The sequence below is a fragment of the Ranitomeya imitator genome, chromosome 5 (assembly GCF_032444005.1).
Source record: "Ranitomeya imitator isolate aRanImi1 chromosome 5, aRanImi1.pri, whole genome shotgun sequence".
Lineage (NCBI taxonomy): Eukaryota > Metazoa > Chordata > Amphibia > Anura > Dendrobatidae > Ranitomeya > Ranitomeya imitator.
In genome coordinates, this window is record NC_091286.1 from 684,846,915 (window position 1) to 684,861,447 (window position 14,533).

At 51.7% G+C, this 14,533-nt stretch overlaps 2 protein-coding genes across 6 annotated transcripts in view; one reads left to right on the forward strand and one right to left on the reverse strand.

Annotated features, from left to right (window-relative positions):
• The window catches only part of HMBOX1 (homeobox containing 1), a 106,344-nt gene extending 97,800 nt beyond the window's left edge, over nucleotides 1–8,544 (reverse strand). For 2 of the 4 annotated variants that reach the window (XM_069728402.1, XM_069728401.1), the window contains exon 1: nucleotides 8,235–8,444. The gene's annotated coding sequence lies outside the window, so the exon portion shown is untranslated. Of the gene's footprint in view, nucleotides 1–8,234 lie in introns of all 4 variants that reach the window. The other 2 variants (XM_069728403.1, XM_069728404.1) reach the window with 2 other exon arrangements.
• A 104-nt stretch (nucleotides 8,545–8,648) lies between these two features.
• The window catches only part of INTS9 (integrator complex subunit 9), a 33,399-nt gene continuing 27,514 nt past the window's right edge, over nucleotides 8,649–14,533 (forward strand). The window contains exons 1-4 of one of the 2 annotated variants that reach the window (XM_069728396.1): nucleotides 8,649–8,717; nucleotides 9,661–9,788; nucleotides 13,247–13,307; nucleotides 13,420–13,482. In XM_069728396.1, the coding sequence (XP_069584497.1) occupies nucleotides 8,709–8,717; nucleotides 9,661–9,788; nucleotides 13,247–13,307; nucleotides 13,420–13,482 (261 nt within the window). In that variant the 5' untranslated portion in view covers nucleotides 8,649–8,708. The remainder of the gene's footprint in view (nucleotides 8,718–9,660; nucleotides 9,789–13,246; nucleotides 13,308–13,419; nucleotides 13,483–14,533) is intronic. The other variant, XM_069728397.1, reaches the window with a different exon arrangement.

Below are 14,533 nucleotides of genomic sequence, written 5' to 3' on the forward strand. Positions count from 1 at the left end.
CGGACAAACTGATGGAAAACACTGATGACACTAGTGGTAAAAACAGACAAACTGATGGAAAACACTGATGACACTGGTGGTAAAAACGGAAAAAACTGATGGAAAACACTGATGACACTGGTGGTAAAAACAGACACTGATGGAAAACACTGATGACACTGGTGGTAAAAACGGACAAACTGATGGAAAACACTGATGACACTGGTGGTAAAAACGGACAAACTGATGGAAAACACTGATGACACTGGTGGTAAAAACGGACAAACTGATGGAAAACACTGATGACACTGGTGGTAAAAACGGACAAACTGATGGAATACACTGATGACACTGGTGGTAAAAACAGACAAACTGATGGAAAACACTGATGACACTGGTGGTAAAAACAGACAAACTGATGGAAAACACTGATGACACTGGTGGTAAAAACGGACAAACTGATGGAAAACACTGATGACACTGGTGGTAAAAACAGACAAACTGATGGAAAACACTGATGACACTGGTGGTAAAAACGGACAAACTGATGGAAAACACTGATGACACTAGTGGTAAAAACAGACAAACTGATGGAAAACACTGATGACACTGGTGGTAAAAACGGAAAAAAACGATGGAAAACACTGATGACACTGGTGGTAAAAACAGACACTGATGGAAAACACTGATGACACTGGTGGTAAAAACGGACAAACTGATGGAAAACACTGATGACACTGGTGGTAGAAACGGACAAACTGATGGAAAACACTGATGACACTGGTGGTAAAAACGGACAAACTGATGGAATACACTGATGACACTGGTGGTAAAAACAGAAACTGATGGAAAACACTGATGACACTGGTGGTAAAAACGGACAAACTGATGGAAAACACTGATGACACTGGTGGTAAAAACAGAAACTGATGGAAAACACTGATGACACTGGTGGTAAAAACGGACACTGATGGAAAACACTGATGACACTAGTGGTAAAAACAGACAAACTGATGGAAAACACTGATGACACTGGTGGTAAAAACGGACAAACTGATGGAAAACACTGATGACACTGGTGGTAAAAACGGACAAACTGATGGAAAACACTGATGACATTGGTGGTAAAAACGGACAAACTGATGAAAAACACTGATGACATTGGTGGTAAAAACGGACAAACTGATGGAAAACACTGATGACATTGGTGGTAAAAACGGACAAACTGATGGAAAACACTGATGACACTGGTGGTAAAAACGGACAAACTGATGGAAAACACTGATGACACTGGTGGTAAAAACGGACAAACTGATGGAAAACACTGATGACACTGGTGGTAAAAACAGACAAACTGATGGAAAACACTGATGACACTGGTGGTAAAAACGGAAAAAACTGATGGAAAACACTGATGACACTGGTGGTAAAAACGGACAAACTGATGGAAAACACTGATGACACTGGTGGTAAAAACAGACACTGATGGAAAACACTGATGACACTGGTGGTAAAAACAGACAAACTGATGGAAAACACTGATGACACTGGTGGTAAAAACAGACAAACTGATGGAAAACACTGATGACACTGGTGGTAAAAACGGACAAACTGATGGAAAACACTGATGACATTGGTACCCTTTTTTTGCACGGATGTCTGAATGAGGCTCAAGATATAGGGCTCGATTCATCATTGGCATCATGAAATGTTATAAAGAATCTTTGATTTTGTGCACAAGTTTTACGCCTTTTTAATAAGAAAAAGTGACAAAAAAATATTGCAAAATGTCAAGCACACGTAAAATCAATTAAGTGGAGTACTGGAGTAAATCTTCCCCTTTAAAAAAAAAAAACACAACTTTTTATAATGTCGCGATTGATGAATAAGCCACAAACATCTGGAAAATAAAATTCTCGCCCACATTGGCAAAAAAAAGCACAAATTAAAATAAATTTGGTTTAATTCAAATATAGGTGAAAAAAGAAAATAAATAAATTCATAAACGCAACAAGAAATATTGCCCATAGTATTATATACAATCTGCAGGACCTGCTGTATCTTCTAGGATGACATTTGTGGGGTGAGGACGTTAATAATTTTATTTCTATAGCGCCAACATATTCCGCAGCACTTTACAATTCAGAAAGGACAAGTAAAGACATTAGTAACAGCCGGGCACGGATTGCAGCGTGAATCTCGGCATTAACAGAAATAATTTACAGTAAAACAGGTATAAAGTGAATGACTGGACAGATAGATAGATGATGGATAGATAGATAGATAGATAGATAGATAGATAGATAGATAGATAGATAGATAGATAGATAGATAGATAGATATTAGAACTGAGCACGACCAGTGAATGGAGCGAAGTGAGAATATTCTATATAGTATATATACTACGAGCAAACGATAAAAAGATCTGTTGTTTTTTTTCAAGAACGTAACATCACTGGGATTTTTAAGATGAATGAATGTAGCAGAGTGGAGTGTGTCATCAGCTGATATCAGATTGTGTGCCTGCTGGTAAATCTGAAAGGGGGAGAGCTTAAGGTTATGTTCACACGTTGCGCTTTTTTCAGTTTTTTTTTTTTCTTTATGCGAATTTCCAGCTGCGTTTTACAGTACCAGCAAAATCTGAGACTTAATAATAATAATTTTTTATTTATATAGCACCAACAAATTCCGCAGCACTTCAGAAATCTCTTGCACACAGCTTGTATTTTTGTGTCATCAGTATTTTGTGCTTTGCATGTTTTTTTGCACAATAGAGCATGTCACGTATTTAAAAAAAAAAATTTGCGTTTTTCACCCATAAAAAAAAAATAAAAAAATAGTGTGGTGAAAAAAGTCCATACCCAAAAAAACTCAGGTGTCAGGATTTTAAGTGTTTTTTTGTGAATAAACCTGATTAAATATAATGATAAACTTAGTTTAGTGCAAAAAAAAAAATTAGTATAAGAAACAAATGTAGCATGACAAAACCGCAGCAAAAAAGCAAGAAAAAAAACAAGCAAAACCTGCTTTTTTTCTGCAGCTTTATTTCCTGAACAGATTATGCTGCAGAAAAAAAGCGCCTAGTGTGAACATACCCCAAGAGTTAGACTCGGCTCTGTTACTTTGTGATGTATGATAAAACAAATCCACACGCTGCATATAGATATACCGTACATAAAGATATGTTCACACGTTGTATTTTTGTTGCAGGAAAAACTTGCTCAAAGAAGCTGCTTATTTTGCTGATTTTTTGCTGTGTTTTTGTAGTCTCTTGCGCATGCTGATAAAGTTTAGTGCCCCCCAAAAAATCATGATTCAAATTCCTTAAAGTCTTTGTATATATATATATTTTTTTTTTTTGCTGTGTTTTTGCACTTAATCGTTGCTTTCTATGGGTGAAAAACCGCTGGAAGTGACATGCTGCAGTTAAAAAAAAAAAACAGTTTTCCAACTCAAATGAAAAAAAAAATAAAAGTATGTGCATGAGATCTCTGAAATCTCATAGCCTTTGCTAGTAATGTAAAATGCAGCTTATAATTTGAATTAAAATGCAGCAAAAACGGAATGTATGGACATTGTCTAATAACTTCATGACGAGGAATGTTCTGCACTTTCAGATATTGCCAATGTCAACAAAGGACAGTGACAGATACAATGTAATGTGTATTAGTGACAGATAAGGTAACATGTAAGGTTTATAAATATCCCAGAAATAAACAAGCAGAGACCCAGAAATGGTCCAAACCCCAGGAAACATGTGCTGTATTAACCCTGTGTATGCTGTACAGAAACTATATACCCACAGGCATTGCTGCCCGAAATGGAAGAACACTAATATTCCTTTCTGACTACATCATGTATATGCACACAGAAGGTAGCATATCAGAAAATAGTCATAATATATGTATGAAAGGAATCCACAGGTAACACACACGCACCGGTAAGTTGTGTCTGATCAGCTCTGCTACATCTGTAAGAAAGCTGATGCCCATAACATACGGCAGAGGCGGTCACACAATATTATAAGCCTGTGCACCAACACTGCCAGTGCCCATATACCACCCGCTATTACTGAGCTGCCACATATACATCCTAGACATAAAAGCCACGGCCCTCCATTTACCTACAGTAACACTGGCTTGAGAAAAGCCAGAAAGTGGCACAAACCAGGGCAAAGAGCAGATTCTTCTGCCAGGAGTGAAATGCTGCGACAGGTAGATGACAATCACCGTAAGGTTAGTCCCCGGATATACCCCTCACAACCCAGCGTTACGCCGTATACCCCCAACACATCGTTACGCCGTATACCCTCCAACACACTGTTATGCCTGTATACCCCTCACAACTCGGCGTTATGCCGTATACCCCCCACAACACAGCATTACGCCGTATAACCCCCACAACAGCATTACGCCTATATACCTCACACAACACAGCGTTACGCCGTATACCTCCCACAACTCAGCGTTACGCCGTATACCCCACAACACAGCGTTACGCCTATATACCTCACACAACACAGCGTTACGCCTATATACCTCACACAACACAGCGTTACGCCGTATACCCCCCAACACAGCGTTACGCCCATATACCCCCCACAACACAGCGTTACGCCTATATACCTCACACAACACAGCGTTACGCTGTATACCCCCCAACACAGCGTTACGCCCATATATGCCCCCCCAACACAGCGTTACGCCCATATACCCCCCACAACACAGCGTTACGCCGTATACCCCCAACACAGCGTTACGCCGTATACCCCCAACAGTGTTATGCCTATATACCCCTCACAACTCAGCATTACGCCATACACCCCCACAACACAGCATTGCGCCGTATACCCCCACAATACAGCATTACCCCTATATACCTCTCACAACACAGTGTTACGCCGTATACCCCCCAACACAGCGTTATGCCCATACATCCCCCCCCCCCAACACATCGATACGCCGTATACCCTCCAACACACTGTTATGCCTGTATACCCCCCACAACAGCATTACGCCTATATACCTCACACAACACAGCGTTACGCCATATACCTCCCACAACTCAGCGTTACGCCGTATACCCCACAGCACAGCGTTACGCCGTATACCCCACAGCACAGCGTTACGCCGTATACCCCACAGCACAGCGTTACGCCTATATACCTCACACAACACAGCGTTACGCCTATATACCTCACACAACACAGCGTTACGCCGTATACCCCCCAACACAGCGTTACACCCATATACCCCCCACAACACAGCGTTACGCTGTATACCCCCAACACAGCGTTACGCCGTATACCCCCAACAGTGTTATGCCTATATACCCCTCACAACTCAGCATTACGCCATACACCCCTACAACACAGCATTACGCCGTATACCCCCACAATACAGCATTACCCCTATATACCTCTCACAACACAGCGTTACGCCGTATACCCCCCCAACGCAGCGTTATGCCCATACATCCCCCCCACCAACACAGCGTTACGTCCATACACTGCTCCACAACACAGCATTACGCCTATATACCTCACACAACACAGCTTTACGCCGTATACCTCCCACAACACAGCTTTACGCCGTATACCTCCCACAACACAGCTTTACGCCGTATACCTCCCACAACACAGCTTTACGCCGTATACCTCCCACAACACAGCTTTACGCCGTATACCTCCCACAACACAGCGTTACACCGTATACCTCCCACAACACAGCGTTACGCCATATACCTCCCACAACACAGCGTTACACCTATATATCCCCTCACAACTCAGCGTTACGCCTATATACCTCACACAACACAGCGTTACGCCGTATACCCAACACAGCGTTACGCCCATATACCCCCCACAACACAGCGTTACGCCCGTACACTCCCCCACAACACAGCGTTATGCCGTACACTCCCCCACAACACAGCGTTATGCCGTACACTCCCCCACAACACAGCGTTATGCCGTACACTCCCCCAACACAGCGTTACGCCCATACACCCCCACAACAGTGTATACTATATACTGTGCAATACAGAATACATCATACAATCCAGTACACACCATATCCTTCCTATTATATAATTATGCCAACGAGAAGAATTCAGTGATCAGTAACACTGGACCTATAACTATACACAGCGGTGATTAGTAATAGACCCCAAGGTGTCCGGCAATGTCATATACTAAGTAATGATGGAGCTCATATCCATCATGTGCACACAGCAGCGACACAGCGTCCTGGGCACATACAGCAGGGACTGAGTGTACACGAGCCGGGACCGTCACCGGGGGTGAGAGCGATGTACAGAAATATATATATATATATATATATATATATATACACACACACACACATACACAATGTAAGAGTGGGCTTATATACTATATATATATATACACTGAACTGATACTGACAAATACATATATTCACATAAAAAGCGACAAGGAATAAATGGACCTATAACAAAATATATATAAATATATAAAAAATATACACACAATATAAGAATAGGCTGATATACTATATACACACTGCACTGATACTAACAAATATTTTATAAATTCACATGTAAAGCAACAAAGAATAATTGGACCTATAACAAATACACACAGACATACAGGTATACAATGTATACAGGCAGTGATACAATATACACAGATAGAATGACAGGATGGAACTGTACATATATATATATTACACACACACTATACACAGAGCACACTGTCCTGACAGGATACGACACTGTACCGAGCAGCAGTAATATACGGTCGTAAAAATATATACATACACGTGCGTTTCTCTCTCGCACACACAACGGCTCCGTGTTCCCCCTCAGCCCCGGCTCCGTGTTCCCCTCCTCAGCCCCGGCTCCGTGTTCCCCCTCAGCCCCGGCTCCGTGTTCCCCCTCAGCCCCGGCTCCGTGTTCCCCCCCTCAGCCCCGGCTCCGTGTTCCCCCCCTCAGCCCCGGCTCCGTGTTCCCCTCCTCAGCCCCGGCTCCGTGTTCCCCTCCTCAGCCCCGGCTCCGTGTTCCCCTCCTCAGCCCCGGCTCCGTGTTCCCCTCCTCAGCCCCGGCTCCGTGTTCCCCTCCTCAGCCCCGGCTCCGTGTTCCCCTCCTCAGCCCCGGCTCCGTGTTCCCCCTCAGCCCCGGCTCCGTGTTTCCCCTCAGCCCCGGCTCCGTGTTTCCCCTCAGCCCCGGCTCCGTGTTCCCCTCCTCAGCCCCGGCTCCGTGTTCCCCTCCTCAGCCCCGGCTCCGTGTTCCCCTCCTCAGCCCCGGCTCCGTGTTCCCCTCCTCAGCCCCGGCTCCGTGTTCCCCTCCTCAGCCCCGGCTCCGTGTTCCCCTCCTCAGCCCCGGCTCCGTGTTCCCCCTCAGCCCCGGCTCCGTGTTCCCCTCCTCAGCCCCGGCTCCGTGTTCCCCTCCTCAGCCCCGGCTCCGTGTTCCCCTCCTCAGCCCCGGCTCCGTGTTCCCCTCCTCAGCCCCGGCTCCGTGTTCCCCCTCAGCCCCGGCTCCGTGTTCCCCCTCAGCCCCGGCTCCGTGTTCCCCTCCTCAGCCCCGGCTCCGTGTTCCCCTCCTCAGCCCCGGCTCCGTGTTCCCCCTCAGCCCCGGCTCCGTGTTCCCCCTCAGCCCCGGCTCCGTGTTCCCCCTCAGCCCCGGCTCCGTGTTCCCCCTCAGCCCCGGCTCCGTGTTCCCCCTCAGCCCCGGCTCCGTGTTCCCCCTCAGCCCCGGCTCCGTGTTCTCCTCAGCCCCGGCTCCGTACTCCCCTCAGCCCCGGCTCCGTGTTCCCCCTCAGCCCCGGCTCCGTGTTCCCCCTCAGCCCCAGCTCCGTGTTCCCCTCCTCAGCCCCGGCTCCGTGTTCCCCCTCAGCCCCGGCTCCGTGTTCCCCTCCTCAGCCCCGGCTCCGTGTTCCCCCTCAGCCCCGGCTCCGTGTTCCCCCTCAGCCCCGGCTCCGTGTTCCCCCTCAGCCCCGGCTCCGTGTTCCCCTCCTCAGCCCCGGCTCCGTGTTCCCCCTCAGCCCCGGCTCCGTGTTCCCCCTCAGCCCCGGCTCCGTGTTCCCCCTCAGCCCCGGCTCCGTGTTCCCCTCCTCAGCCCCGGCTCCGTGTTCCCCTCCTCAGCCCCGGCTCCGTGTTCCCCCTCAGCCCCGGCTCCGTGTTCCCCCTCAGCCCCGGCTCCGTGTTCCCCCTCAGCCCCGGCTCCGTACTCCCCTCAGCCCCGGCTCCGTATTCCCGGCTGGCTGACGGCTGGCTCACCTGTGCAGTCCCCGGGCTCGGCTCCCCGGCAGGCCGTACTCACTCCCGGCGAGGTGCTAACGGTGACGCCGCCCGCCCTCCGTGCCCAGCTCGCCCCCGGCGTCTCCCCCGCCGCTCACATCCCAGCCTGACTCGTCTTTGTCTGTCTCCCAACCGCCATGTTGACACTCAAGCACCGCGCAGCTCCTCAGCCGAACGGCCGCGGCGGGGACTCTGGGAGTTGTAGTTCCCGACACCGCTGGCTTCTCCCCGGGGAGCTTGAAGGGGAGCTCATGGAGCGGACTACGTCTCCCACAATGCTCAGCGAGACAGACATAACAACCCCGCCCCTTTGTGATAGACTGGAGAAGACAGCAGAGAGAGGCGGGGAGGGGGAGCTGGTCTGGAGCGGCGGCTACGTCACAGTGACGTCACTGCAGAGCGGAGAACTACAGCTCCCAGCAGGCTGTGCGCGGCCAGGAAGGAGCCTCCACAATGAAGCTGGTGAGGAGCTCGTGTAATATCCGAGCAGTGTGTGCGGTATATACAGTGTGAGCGGTGTATACAGTGTGTGCGGTGTATACGGTGTGTGCGGTGTATACGGTGTGAGCGGTATATACGGTGTGTGCGGTATATACGGTGTGTGCGGTATATACAGTGTGAGCGCGGTATATACGGTGTGTGCGGTATATACAGTGTGAGCGCGGTATATACGGTGCGTGCGGTATATACGGTGTATGCGGTATATACAGTGCGTGCGGTATATACGGTGTGTGCGGTGTATACGGTGTGAGCGGTATATACGGTGTGTGCGGTATATACGGTGTGTGCGGTATATACAGTGTGAGCGCGGTATATACGGTGTGTGCGGTATATACAGTGTGAGCGCGGTATATACGGTGCGTGCGGTATATACGGTGTATGCGGTATATACAGTGCGTGCGGTATATACGGTGTATGCGGTATATACAGTGTGTGCGGTATATACGGTGTGTGCGGTGTATACGGTGCGTGAGGTGTATACGGTGCGTGCGGTGTATACGGTGCGTGCGGTGTATACGGTGCGTGCGGTGTATACGGTGCGTGCGGTGTATACGGTGCGTGCGGTGTATACGGTGCGAGCGGTGTATACGGTGTGAGCAGCCTGAGGTGGGGCAGTCTGGCCTGCTCTGCATGCTGACACTTGTGGTTCCCCCACACCTGTTAGATGCTTACACACTGTGGCTGATGTGTCCCCGCTGAGGTGCACAGCTCTCCTGCACACTGTATGGCAATGGATGTGACTGTAACAACACCTCAGCTGTTTAGGGTTTCTACACCCTCCCCCCCCTAGATAATGTTTAACCCCTTGTATACTGGTGTGCCTGGTTTGGTGATGTAGGGGTTAATAATGCAGCGGTGACTGAATGTCTGTGTGGACTACTACTCCCTCCATCCTCTCTTCCAGTACTGCTTGTCCGGACACCCCACCCTGCCCTGCAACGTGCTGAAGTTCAAGGCCACGACCATCATGCTGGACTGCGGCCTGGACATGACGTCGGCCCTCAGCTTCCTGCCCCTGCCGCTGGTGCACAGGTACGTCCGGGGGGCAGCGTCCGACCCCTCACAGCCCCCCGCCGGGAGCACAGATACGTCCGGGGGGGGCAGCGTCCGACCCCTCACAGCCCCCCGCCGGGAGCACAGATACATCCGGGGGGGGGCAGCGTCCGGTCCCTCACAGCCCCGCACCGGGAGCACAGGTATGTCCGGGGGGGCAGCGTCCGGTCCCTCACAGCCCCGCACCGGGAGCACAGGTACGTCCGGGGGCCAACATCCAACCCCTCACAACCCCCCGCCTGGAGCACAGGTACGTCCAGGGGGAGGGGCAGCGTCCGACCCCCCACAGCCCCCCGTCGGGAGCACAGGTACGTCCGGGGGGGGGCAGCGTCCGGCCCCTCACAGCACCCGCCGGGAGCACAGGTATGTCCGGGGGGGCTACATCCGACCCCTCACAGCCCCCCGCCGGGAGCAAAGGTACGTCCGGGGGGCAACATCCGACCCCTCACAGCCCCCCGCCGGGAGCACAGGTACGGCCAGGGGGGGGGGGGTGGGGTGTTAGCGTCCGACCCCCCCCCCCCACAGCCCCCCGCCGGGAGCACAGGTACGTCCGGGGGGGGCAGCGTCCGGTCCCTCACAGCCCCGCACCGGGAGCACAGGTACGTCCGGCGGGCAACATCCGACCCCTCACAACCCCCCGCCTGGAGCACAGGTACGTCCGGGGGGGGGCAGCGTCCGACCCCTCACAGCCCCCCGCCGGGAGCACAGGTACGTCCGGGGGGCAACATCCGACCCCTCACAGCCCCCCGCTGGGAGCACAGGTACGTCCAGGGGGGGGGGCAGCGTCCGACCCCTCACAGCCCCCCGCCGGGAGCACAGGTACGTCCGGGGGGGGCAGCGTCCGGTCCCTCACAGCCCCTCACCGGGAGCACAGGTACGTCCGGGGGGCAACATCCGACCCCTCACAACCCCCCGCCTGGAGCACAGGTACGTCCGGGGGGGGGGAGCGTCCGGCCCCTCACAGCCCCCCGCCGGGAGCACAGATATGTCCGGGGGGAAACATCCGACCCCTCACAGCCCCCCGCTGGGAGCACAGGTACATCCAGGGGGGGGGGGCAGCGTCCGACCCCCCACAGCTCCCCGTCGGGAGCACAGGTACGTCCGGGGGGGGGGCAGCGTCCGGCCCCTCACAGCACCCGCCAGGAGCACAGGTATGTCCGGGGGGGCTACATCCGACCCCTCACAGCCCCCCGCCGGGAGCAAAGGTACGTCCGGGGGGCAACATCCGACCCCTCACAGCCCCCTGCCGGGAGCACAGGTAAGGCCGGGGGGGGGGGGAGGTTTTAGCGTCCGACCCCCCCACAGCCCCCTGCCGGGAGCACAGGTACGTCCGGGGGGCAAAATCCGACCCCTCACAGCCCCCCGCCGGGAGCTTCATGGCCGAGAAGCAGCATGCAGCCGTACATCACCAAGCACAATGCCGAATGGAGTGGTGTAAAGCCCTCAGCTTCCTGCCCCTGCCGCTGGTGCACAGGTATGTCCGGGGGGCAGCATCCGGCCCCTCACAGGGAGCTTTATGGCCGAGCAGCTACATGCAGCCGTACACCACCAATCACAATGCCGAGCATCAGATTGAGCGGTGTAAAGCCCTCAGCTTCCTGCCGCTGGTGCACAGGTACATCCGGGGGGCAGCATCCGGCCCCTCACAGCCCCCCGCCGGGAGCTTCATGGCCGAGCAGCTGCATGCAGACGTACACCACCAATCACAATGCCGAGTGTCAGATGGAGTGGTGTAAAGCTGGAGGAGACGTGTTCTGTGCAGGGACGGATCGCACCTCTCTATCTGCGTCTGATGGAGGGGTCTGGTGACTCCAGGAGGACGTCCCCCCCCCCCCATGACTGCATTGTGCCCCCCTGTGGAGGAGGTTGATGTAGTGATATTTGCAGGATCTCTACATTACTAGACAGGTTTAATGCTCTGGGAAAGCTGGGTGGCAGTCAGTACGGCTGCCATTTTAACTACCGATTGGGACAATCCTAGAACGTTCCTGGAGTCTCAACTGGAGTCTTTGTCTTACTAGACATATTTCATGTTCAGGAATCTGGAAAAGCTGGGTGATGATCGATATGGCTTTCATTATAGGTACAATGACATTTTACTAGAGTCCTGAGTAGACACATTTAATGCACAGGAATCTTGGAAAGCTGGGTGATGACTAACGTTGCCCATAAAGCTTGCAGCTGCACTGGAGCGGCAAAGCAGGGCGACAACCAGTATGGCTGCCACAGGGATGATAACACAGCTTTCCTGGTGTCCTGATCGTCAAATCTGCCTAATAATATTAATTTATGTTTAGGATTCTAGGAAAGCTGGGTGACTAATAATCACAGTGCACCGATAGGGAATATTATACCACTTTCCTTGAGTCCTGAGTGGCAAATCTGGTTAGTGACCTGATTTTTTTATTTTTTATGCTGATATTCCTAATTTGGTCCTGGAAAAGCTGGGTGATGACTAGCCTTGCTAAAAAGAAATGTACCCCAATGGAGAAGCTCCCAATGTGTCTGCTTTCCTGGAGTCCTGAATGGCAAATCTGCATAGTGAGAGTTGTCTCTGTGATACCAGACAGATTGACTGTTCAGGATCCTGGGAAAGCTGGATGACTGCCATTAAGTCCCTCCTACAGATCATTGCACAGCTTTTTTTTTTCCAGTCCTAAATTGAAAATCTGTCGGCTGTGAGTAGTTGCATCTCTGTCTTGGTAGACGGTTGATGTGCAGGAGTCTGGGAAAGCTGGGTGACAGCAACAAATATGGCTGCCATTAGAGCTTCCTTAGTGGTTATCACACAGCTCTGTGGGAAATCCAGCAAGACACCTTTTCCATATATGTCTCTGTGCGGCACCTGTCAGCTGCGGACATGTTTTTGGTGTCGCCGTCCCTTTAAGGAGCTGTATCTGAGCTCTTTATATGGGAGCCGTGCAGCCGCTCATCAATCACACCATCATCCTGACCGTAAATCACACGTCTGCCAGAGAGACTGACTCTCCCGGAGACAGGACGTTATTACAGGTGACGGCTGTAATATAATATTATGGCGCCAATTAACCCTTTAACCCTGCGAATGTAAGGGGAGCTTAAAGGGATAGATGTCAGCTTATGCCATCTCCCAGGTATGTGGGTGACGAGCTCCAGAAATTAATGTTCTTGTATCGTTTAATATTTAAAATGTTTTTTAATTTTATTTTTTTTTACTCCAGTCACATCCAAAGCTGCACCCAGAATTCCTGTTTTCTGACAACAGTGCATTGTGGGAGCTTTAAATCTCAGGTTATGGCTGAGATTGGTCTAACCGGTGAGCGGCGCTCCCAACAGGCGGTGCAGCTTTGGATGTGACTGGAGGAGAGCGTGACCCGGAATCTGTTATTTAACCCCTTGAAATGTTATGACGGATTAAAGTGAAATTAATTATGGGTATTTTTTTTTTTTTTCGGCAGCACTCGTCTATCCAAAATGCCCGGCTGGGTCTCAAAGGATGGGAACGCCCAATTAGAAAAGGTAAAGTAGTGTCTGGGAAAAAAATAAATAAATGTGCGCGGTCCTTTCCTGAAGTGCTCTGTGCTGCTGTTCACGTTCTCTGTGAGTTTCAGGGTGTGTTCTGTCTCCGCAGGAGGTGAAGGAGTGCTCGGGACGCGTATTTGTAGACTCGGTGCCCGAATTCTGTCTCCCAGAAGTAAGTGTGTAATAAGCCTTTGTATTACAGCTCCCCTCCCCCGACGCGCGTTTCCCCCCGACGCTTACTCCAGCCGTATCTAATAAAGAGTTGTGACACGGCACTGCGCTGATACACTATAACGCCCTGTATGCCTGCATCAGTTGGGCTTATTGGAGGTAAACGAGTGCGTTCCGTATACCGACAGCAAGCGGAGGTGCTGAAAATGGTCGATAATGGAACTATAATTGCACGGTCGGCCCTCGGTAGAAGTGAATAGGAAATATCGCTAGGTGCAGTGTTGCAACCTAATACTTCTCACAGCTGAGGGTCTGTTACTGCTGCGTCGTGTCCAGGCAATTCTCTGTGACCTCTCCTGGCCTGAGTGATGCTTCGTTACAATGTATCACCTCCGGAGTGCAGGATTCCTCGGCCGGATAACAACCTCGGGTTGTTTTTGCTTCTGGAGGTAAAGGAGGATGTTCCTATTCACTGACAGCAAGCGGAGGACGAGTGAAGTGCCAGAAAGTGACACAACTTGCAGTAGTGCAGTGATTAACCATTTAGAAACCTGATAATTCACCTATGGATCGTCCAGTAGTTATAGGATCTGTGACTCGGCGCCATCTGCCACCCCCTGGGTCAGTTACGCTCCATCTGTGTGTGTCGCGGTCCTCCCGCCCTGTGTGTGTGTCGCGGTCCTCCCGCCCTGTGTGTGTGTCGCGGTCCTCCCGCCCTGTGTGTGTGTCGCGGTCCTCCCGCCCTGTGTGTGTGTCGCGGGCCTCCCGCCCTGTGTGTGTGTCGCGGTCCTCCCGCCCTGTGTGTGTGTCGCGGTCCTCCCGCCCTGTGTGTGTGTCGCGGTCCTCCCGCCCTGTGTGTGTGTCGCGGTCCTCCCGCCCTGTGTGTGTGTCGCGGTCCTCCCGCCCTGTGTGTGTGTCGCGGTCCTCCCGCCCTGTGTGTGTGTCGCGGTCCTCCCGCCCTGTGTGTGTGTCGCGGTCCTCCCGCCCTGTGTGTGTGTCGCGGTCCTCCCGCCCTGTGTGTGTGTCGCGGTCCTCCCGCCCTGTGTGTGTGT